Source organism: Orycteropus afer, unplaced genomic scaffold, assembly GCF_000298275.1.
Source record: "Orycteropus afer afer isolate SDZICR_OR568_19922 unplaced genomic scaffold, OryAfe1.0 scaffold00006, whole genome shotgun sequence".
In the NCBI taxonomy this organism is placed as follows: Eukaryota; Metazoa; Chordata; class Mammalia; order Tubulidentata; family Orycteropodidae; genus Orycteropus; species Orycteropus afer.
Genome location: NW_006921593.1, coordinates 21,554,708 through 21,563,931, shown reverse-complemented (window position 1 = coordinate 21,563,931; position 9,224 = coordinate 21,554,708). Strand labels below are relative to the sequence as shown.

Genomic DNA, 9,224 nt, shown 5'->3' with positions numbered 1-9,224 from the left:
GAGGCTGTGTGGAGGCATGTGCCCTGACCCTTGGTGTTCCCCGTGGGACTGGTGTTGCTGTGTTGCTGAAAGCTATACTACTGTAATTTCATATATACCAGCAGGGTCACTCATGGTAGACAGGTTTCAGCAGAGCTTCCAGACCATGATAGACTAGGAAGAAGGACCTGGGCATCTAGTAAAAAAAAAAAAATGGCCACTGAAAATCTTATGAATAGTAGCAGTATGTTGTCTGATACAGTACTGGAAGATGTGCCCCTCAGGTTGAAGGCACTAAGAATACAACTGGGGAAAAACTGCAACCTCAAGGTAGAGTCAACCTTAATGACGTGGTAAAGTGAAGCTTTCAGGACCTTCATGTGCTGATATAGCACAACTCAAAAAGAAGAAACAGCTGCAAACTTCCATTAAAAATCAAAGCATAGAATGTTCAAAGTATGAATCTAGGAAAATTGGAGGTCATCACAAATGAAATGGAACACATAAAGATTGATATCCTAGGCCTCAGTGAGCTGAAATGGACTGGTATCAACCATTTTGAATTGTACAATCATGATCTGCTGCCACTACTCATTTGTCAGTTTGTCACACTGTGGTGGTTACATGTTGCTGTGAGGCTGGAGGCTGTGCCACTGGTATTTCAAATACCAGCAGGGTCACCCATGGTGGATAGGTTTCAGCAGAGCTTCCAGGTTAAGACAGACTTGGAAGAAGGAAAGGGCTATCCACTTGTCAAAGAATTGGCCACTTGTGCTCATGAGGAACCTGTACCTAGACCAGGAGGCTGTTGTTCAGACAGAACAAGGGAATACTGCATGGTTTAAAATCAGGAAGGGAGTGAGTCAGGGTTGTATCCTTTCACCATACTTATTCAATCTCTATGCTGAGCAAATAATCCTAGAAGCTGGACTATGTGAAGAAGAACGTGGCATCAGGCTTGGAGGGAGACTCATTAACAACCTGCAATAAGCAGATGACACAACCTTGCTTCCTGAAAGTGAAGAGGACTGAAGCACTTACTGATGAAGATTAAAGACTACAGTCTGCAGTATGGATTACACCTCAACATAAAGAAAACAAAAATCCTCGCAACTGGACCAATGAGCAGCATCACAATAAATGGAGAAAAGATTGAAGTTGTCAAAGATATCATATTACTTGGTTATACTATCAACACCAATAGAAGTAGCAGTCAGGAAATCAGATGACATAGTACACTGGGCAGATCTGCTGCAAAAGACTTTTTTAAAGTACTGAAGAGCAAGGATGTCTCTTTGAAGACTAAGGTGGACCTAACCCAAGCCATGGTGTTTTCAGTTGCCTCATATGTGTGTGAAAGCTGGACAGTGAATAAGGAAGACTGAAGAAGAGTTGATGCTTTTGAATTGCGGTGTTGGCAAAGAATACTGAAGTGTTGTGGACTGCTAAAAGAACTAACAAAACTGTCCTGCAAGAAGTGCAGCCGTAACATTCCTTGGAAGCAAGAACTGCCAGACTTCATCTCGTCTACTTTGGTCCGTTCCTAGAGAAGGATGTCATGCTTGGTAAAGAGAAGGATCAGTGAGAAAGGGGAGGGCCCTCAACAAGATGTATTGACACAGTAACTGCAACAGTGGCCTCAGGTATAGCAAGGATTGTGAGGCTGGTGCAGCACCAGGCAGTGTTTCATTCTGCTCTGCATAGGGTCGCTATGAGTCAAAACCAACTTGACGGCACCTAACAACAACAGCAACAACATGACCTACTATGCCAGGAATGACAAATTGAAGAGGAAAGGCATCAGATCATCAAAAAGAACATTCCAAAATCTATCCTGAAGTACAAAGCTATCAGTAATAGGATAATATCCCTAAGCCTACAAGGAAGATCTGTTAATATGACTGTTATTTAAATTTACACACCAGCCACTAATGCCAAAGATGAAGAAATTGGAGATTTTTACCAGCCTCTGCAAATTGATCAAACATGCATTCAAGATACATTGATAATTACTGGGGATTGGAATGTGAATATTGTAAACAGAGAAGAATCTTCAGTAGTTGGAAAATATGGCCCAGGTGATGGAAATGACATGGAAGATCCTGTTACAGAATTTTGCAACACTGAACATGGGTAGTGATACTGCCTCGGAAACCCAAGGAGGGGTCGCTATGAGTTGGGTCTGACTCAACAGCACATAACAACAACAACAACGACTTATTCATTGTAGATAACCTTTTTTCGGTGACATAACTGTGACTGTACATGTGGAGGACCCCTGATTGCACAGTAATGAAGCGCTTGGCTGCTAACTGAAAGTTTGGCAATTTGAAACCACCACTTGCTCCTCAGGAGAAGGATTCTTTCTCTATTGGATATAAAGATTTACAGCCTCAAAACCTCATGGAGCAGTTCCACTCTGTCCTATAAAGTTTCTGTGAGTTGGAATCTGACTCAATGGCAGTGTGTTTATACATGTGGACTCACTGGATGGAATATACAGGGATCAAATCGACTACATTTATGGAAAGAAACAATGGAAAAGTTTAATATCGTCAGTCAGAATGAGGCCAGGGGCTGACTGCAGAACAGACCATCACAATTACTCACATGCAAGTTCAAGTTGAAGCCCAAGAAAAGAAAAAGTCCATGAGAGCCAAAGTATGACCTTGAGTATATCTAACCTGAGTTTAGAGACCATCTCAAGACTATATTTGATGCACTGAACACTAATGACCAAAGACCAGACAAGTTGTGGGATGACATCAAGAACATACATGAAGAAAACAAAAGGTCATTAAAAAGACTTGGAAAAAAGGAAAGACCAAAATAGATGTCAAAAGAGACTCTGAAACTTGCCCTTGAACAGAGAGTAGCTAAAACGATTGGAAGAAATAATGAAGTAAAAGAGCTGAACCGAGGATTTCAAAGGGCAGCTCAAGAAGACAGTATGGTATTATAATGAAATGTGCAAAGACCTGTAGTTAGAAAAACAAAAGGGAAGAACATATTCAGCATTTCTCAAGCTAAAAGAACTGAAGAAAAAAATAAAGCCTCAAGTTGCAATAATGAAGGATTCTATGGGCAAAATATTGAGTGTTGCAGGAAGAATCAAAAGGAGATTGAAGAAATACACACAAGTCACTGTACCAGAAAGAATTGGTCAACATTCAACAATTTCAAGAGGTAGCATATGATCATGAACCAGTGGTGTTAAAGGAGTAAGACCAAGCTGCACTGAAGACGTTAGTGAAGAACAAGGCTCTAGTAATTGACAGAATACCAACTGAGATGTTTCTTCAAACAGTTGCAATGCTGCAAGTGCTCACTAGTCAATGCCAAGAAATTTGGAAGACAGCTACCTAGCCAACCAACTGGAAGAGGTCCATATTTGTATCCATTCCAAGGAAAGGTGATGCAATAGAATGCAGAAATTATCAAACAATATCATGACACACACAAGTAAAATTTCAATGAAGGTAATTCATAAATGGTTGGAGTGGTGCATCAACAGAGTACTGCCAGAAATTCAGGTCAGGTTCAGGAGAGGGCGTAGGATGAGGGATATCATTGCTGTCAGATGAAGAATACCACAAAGATGTTTACCTGTGTTTTATCGACTGTGAAGAGGCATTTGATGGTGTGAATCATAACAAATTATGGATAGCATGGTGAAGAATGGGAATTCCAGAACACTTAATTGTACTCATGAGGAACCCATGTATAAACCAAGAGGCTGTCATTTGAACAAAACAAAGAGATGCCATGTAGTTTAAAATCAAGGAGTATGTGCATCAGGGTTGTATACTTTCACCATAGTTGCTCAATCGGTATGCTGAGCAAATAATCCAAGAGACTGGACTATATGAAGAAGAACATGGCATTAGGATTGGAGGAAGCTTGTTAACAACCTGTGATATGCAGACGGTAAAACCGCTTGCTGAGAGGAAGAGAACTGGAAGCATTTACTAATGAAGATGAAAGACTATGTAGTCTTCAGTATATATTACACCTCAACATAAAATAAAATCCTCACAACTGGACCAGTAAGCGATATCATGATAAAAGGAGAAAAGATTGAAATTGTGCAGGATTTCATTTTACTTGGATTCACAGTCGGTGCCCATGGAAGCAGTAGTCAAGAAATCAGGTGATATATTGCACTGGGCAAATCTGCTTCAAAAGACCTCTTTAAAGTATTAAAGAACAAAGATGTCACTTTAAAGAGTAAAGTGTGCCTGACCCAAGCCATGATATTTTCATTTGCTTCATATGCATGTGAAAGCTGGATGATGAATAAGAAAGAATTGATGCCTTTCAATTGTGGTGTTGGTGAAGAATATTGAATTTGCCATGGACTGCTAGAAGAAGGAACAGATCTCTCTTGGGAGAAGTATATCCAGGATGCTCCTTAGAAGTGAAGGAGCTCTGGTAGTGTAGTGCCTAAGGCACTTGACTGCTAACCAGAAGGGTGGCGGTTCAAACCCATCAGCGACTCCTCAGAAGGAAGGTTGGGCAATCTACTTCTGAGGAGATAACGCCTCAGAAACACAAGGAGGGGTCACTATGAGTTGGGTCCAACCCGACGGCACATTACAACAACAACAACAACCATAGAAGTGAGGATGACGAGACTTTCTCTGAAGTACTTTGGACAAGTTATCAGGAGGGACTGGTTCTGGAGAAGGACATTATGCTTGCTGGAGGGTCAGCCAAAAAAAAAGGGCCCTCAGCGAGATGGATTTACACAGTGGCTGCAACAGTGGTCTCAGACATGGAAGGGATTGTGAGGACCAGACGGGATGGGGCAGCATTTAGTTCTGTTGTATGTAGGGTAGCTGTGAATCAGAACCGCCTTGTTGGTGCCTAACAGCAACAACCCAGTTCTCCATGTTGTTGTTGTTGTTGGTTTTTTTTTTTCATTTTTTGCTGTATTTGCATTGCTAAGATTAGCCAGAGGATCAAAGCCAAGCAGACTGGTGGACTTCATGTGGTACACCAGTGCTTGCAGCTGACCCCATCATCAGGCTACCTGACCATGTGGTCAGACTGAGGTGCTCAGAACAGGTGCCTGGCAGTGGGACTTGGCTAGGGAATCAAACACTGCTTTGTGATCCACATATGCTTACAGGATTCCTGACAAGATCGTGCCGGGTGGGTCCACAGCAAGAGAGCTTAGCTCTCAGACAGCCCTGTCTTCTCTGGTAGCTGTGGGCCACAGCCCCTACAATGTTTCTAACTCTTCCCTCCACCCTTCTCCTTTGTGAAGTTACCCCATCAGGAGAGCTGGTAGCTCTTTGTCCAGGGTAAAGCTTTGAAGATGTGAGTGTCTCTGGCTTATGGTCTGGTCCTCTGTGTAGATCTGTGAGGAGACAGCACCCAACAAGGACACTAGTGTTGGGATTTTTCTCACATTTTTGTCAACTTTATTGAGGTATAGTTGAAGTGTGCTGAACAGCATGCATTTAAGAAGCATAATTTGATCAATGTTGATGTGGGTCTGTACCTTGAACTATCATCATACACAAGAGAGAAGCGTTCCCGTCGTCCCCAAGAGGGACACTGGTGTTTCTGCTGTGGCTTCTGGCAGCTGAGTGGCCTTGGACACGCCATTTTCTGGGCCTCCGTTGTTCAGGGTCCACAGCTATGAAATTTAGTGGGAATGGGTCAGAGTCATCCCCCGATTTGAAATTTGAGGAACTCATTCGTGGCTAAAGCATTCAGCTGCCAGCCAGAACGTCAGCTATTTGAACCCACCAGCTGCCCTGCAGGAGAAAGAAGGCAGTCTGCACAGGTCAAGAGGTACAACTGCCTTGGAAACCCTGTAAGGCACTTCTGCCCTGTCTTAAAGGGTCACTATGAGTTGGAAAGGACTCCATGGCAGTGGGTTGTTTTTTTTAATTTGCCACAGCCTTTATCAAAGGAAGGGGGAAAGTGAAGCATGCGGTGCTGCTGGCCCCGAGAGGCTGCTGTGCCCCTCAGTCTCGGCAGGATGAGTGGATTACAGGGGGTAGGCTGATCACGGGGGTACAGTGGTGGGTGGTGCAGACTCCTCAGTGTGGCGGCACACTGGTCAAGACTCCAGGGACACCTAGACTATGAGTCCGTGGAGCTTTGTCACCATTGCATCCTGGGCCTGGCACACACCTGGCACCTAGTGAATGCCCAGCGACTGTTGCTGGATTCATGACTCTGTTTTTTAAATTCCAATTTGTACTTTAAAAAATTTGCCCCATAGAGAACGGAATAGAGTTTACCCAGATTTGTTACGGAATGATCCAGTCTTACTAACTCACCTTGTATGTGTGGAAAAATAAACGTTGTAAGCTTGCCCCTTTTCCTCAGTGTCAGTGTGTGGACATGCCCTTTGACTGCAGTTTTATTCCTGTGTTTAGGGTAAAGGCAGCAGTGATGCTAACTCTGGCAAGCAAATTGAAGCGGGATGACGGTCTCAAAGGGTCCCGCTCGTCAGCCACAGCTTCCGACTCCACCCGGAGGGTGTCTGTGAGAGACAAGCTGCTTGTCAAAGGTAACGCCGTGCACGTGGGCCAGGGTGACTGAGTAGAGGCCCTGTTGGGATCAGAGCAGCCCTTGCTGAGTAGAAGAGCTGTTTGAAAATATTTAAAAACGTAGCCACTTCCCGTCCAGAATGGAAGGACTGGGCGCTGAACAGACACTGAGAATGTGAAGGGCAAAGAAACAGTATTTGAAATGGGGGCACTCTACACTGGCCCTTCTTTATGGATCTGCCAGCCTGCTAGCGGGCAGCGAGTCCCTGGGAGTCAGCAGGCCTGTCTTGCTCCAGTGCTGCCCTCGCCTGACAGGGCGTGTGCATGAGTGCCTGCACGGCATTTCTTTCTAACTTCTCAGCACCATGGTTTCCATAAAGGGAAGAGGTTGAATTCAGAAATACTTTTAAGATCCTTAACAGAACTCATTTTATTCCGGACGAAAGCCTAGGGAGAGCCTTCTGCAAAACCGGTTCTCTTCATGTAGTTCAGAAGATGACTAGTGCCCTACAGCTGTCATTTCTGCTGTGTATGTTGAGGAAGGCAGGCTTAATGTCCAGGGAAGTCTTTCTCAGATGTGTGTGCGGTGTGTGGATGTGCAGACGCATGTGTTGGTGTGCTTGGAGATGTTTCACATTTATTTAGTTATAGTTGTATGAAATGTTTTGACTTTACAGAGCTTATGATTTGTAGCCCTTTACTTAATTTCACAACACCTATTTATACTTCTTAAGTGTATACCAACTAGGAAGCAAGGAGGGCTTAAGTCATTTGATACAGCTGCCGGTTGTCCTGTTTTATTAGGTGGACACTATGGGATTACCGGGGTTTGTCTGTCCTGAAATGCATCTACTGACAGGAGAGCTTATGTGTTACAAGCAACGCATTCAGCCTTCGTAGGAGCACATCTTTCAGTGTGGGAAAGGATGGGAACTGCAGGGGTTTGGCTGGTGGAGACCAGATGTGCACTATTTCTGATCCCCCCACCTCTGGGATAAAGCAGTGGGGCAGGGTCGGGGAGGAGGGTCACCATCAGCATCAGCCCCAGGCTGATCATGGTGGGGTGGAGGTCAGCCACAGCTCTGCCCTCCAACCTTTGTACCGGTTCTGACACCATCCATCCTTCCCACAGCACTCTGCTTCTTTGCTGGGTTTGATAATGTGTTGCAGTGGCCACACAGAACTCACGGATAATGCTCCTGATTATGGGATTTATTAGGGAAGTAACAGTTACCATTCAGAGTCAGGAATAACTCAGGATACAGCTCTCTGATCAAGACAGCCAGTTCTCGGCTGTGCCCGCAGTCAGCCCTCTCTCTGGTCCTCGGTCCTGCCCTGCTTTAAATTGTTACAGAGCTCTTCAGCCCCACCAGTAAGTGACCAGAGGCACCCTACTCCTCCAGCAAGCCTCGGCCCAAAGGCGCTCAGCTCTCTTGCTTTGTGGGTCGGAACACCCACATAGCCCCCTGGCTCCGTGGGCTGGGAAGCCCACTACACTGTCACACTGGTCTCCTGGTTCTGCTGCACTGTCTCTCTGCCACTGCTTCTCACCGTCTTGTGGTGTCTCTGGTGTTACAGCTCCCTCTCTCTCCCTCTCTGTCTCCTGTGTTTAAGAGGTTCTCAGTGCAGGGACTCCAAGCCCCAGGGACACACTCCATTCCTTTCTCTTCTTCTTGGTGGTAGTGAGGTCCCCTCTTTCTACCTCTGAGGTGGCTCATTTTAAGCCTAGCGGGATGGCACAACTGACCAATCCCTTCATTAGGGTTCCATACGCCTTACTTGCATGGTCCCACCCCCACAAGGGTGCCACGTGCCTTATTTGCATCATTAGCAAGCTGTCCACTCTCCTTGGTGGGCTGCAGGCACCTTCTATGCATAGTCCCACCCAGTCATTTGGTGGAAGTTACAAACCATGGTAAGAAAAGCCATATGAAAGTGATCCACTGCACCACATGGAGTAAGGATAGCTTTTACCTACCAAGGCAGTGAGGACACCAGATTAGATTCAGAATCTGGTACAGATGCTATGGAGAATGGAGGGTGGTGTCTGGGCTGGAGTTCCTCACTTGGGTGGGCATTATAGGAGTTGACTCTCTTCAAAGATCCTGGCTCCAAGGCTCCCATCTGAGCCAGACAGGCCAGGCCCAGGGTTTGCGAGGCATGTTGTTACAGGCCTGTGAGGGCGATATTTCTGGGGCCTGGGATGCTGTGGTGGAGGCCCAGCATGTAGATGGACAGATTCTGGCCAGCGGCCATGGCCACCGTCACTGTGTCATCAGAATGGTTGACCGAAGCTGCAGTCCAGCTGCTCCAAGGGCCAGGCCCTCAGTGGGTGCCTCAGGTCCGTGCTTGTCCAGCCTCTGCCAAAGCCTTGCTAGGTGGGGGGTCATCTCCATCTTATAGCTGAAGAACTGAAACGCAGAGCTGGAGAAGCATGCACGCTTGCCACTGTTTTGCAGTATGAAAGGGGGGCCCACATGTGGGGTGAGGGGCAGGCTCTGGGGAGCACACCCAGCAAACAGAAGGCCTGGTGAGCCAGACAGGAGTGCAGGTCTGGAGAAGGAGAATCCTGGAGCTGCTCTGAGGTTCTGCCAGGCCTCCTGCCCCTGGGACAAGAGACGGCCTTGGCTGGTGTGTTAGACTGGGTCCTCTAGAGAAACAAAAACAGCAAAGCTTAGAGAGAGAGAAAGAGAAATTTATCTTAGGAAAATGCCTCACAAATGTATAGAAGCCAGC

At 45.9% G+C, this 9,224-nt stretch overlaps 1 protein-coding gene across 1 annotated transcript in view; it reads left to right on the top strand.

Annotated features, from left to right (window-relative positions):
• The first annotated feature begins 6,366 nt into the window (after positions 1–6,366).
• UBE2F (ubiquitin conjugating enzyme E2 F (putative)) overlaps positions 6,367–9,224 on the top strand; it is a 40,595-nt gene continuing 37,737 nt past the window's right edge. The window contains exon 1 of the mRNA XM_007941557.2: positions 6,367–6,508. Within this exon, the coding sequence (XP_007939748.1) occupies positions 6,391–6,508 (118 nt within the window). The 5' untranslated portion in view covers positions 6,367–6,390. The remainder of the gene's footprint in view (positions 6,509–9,224) is intronic.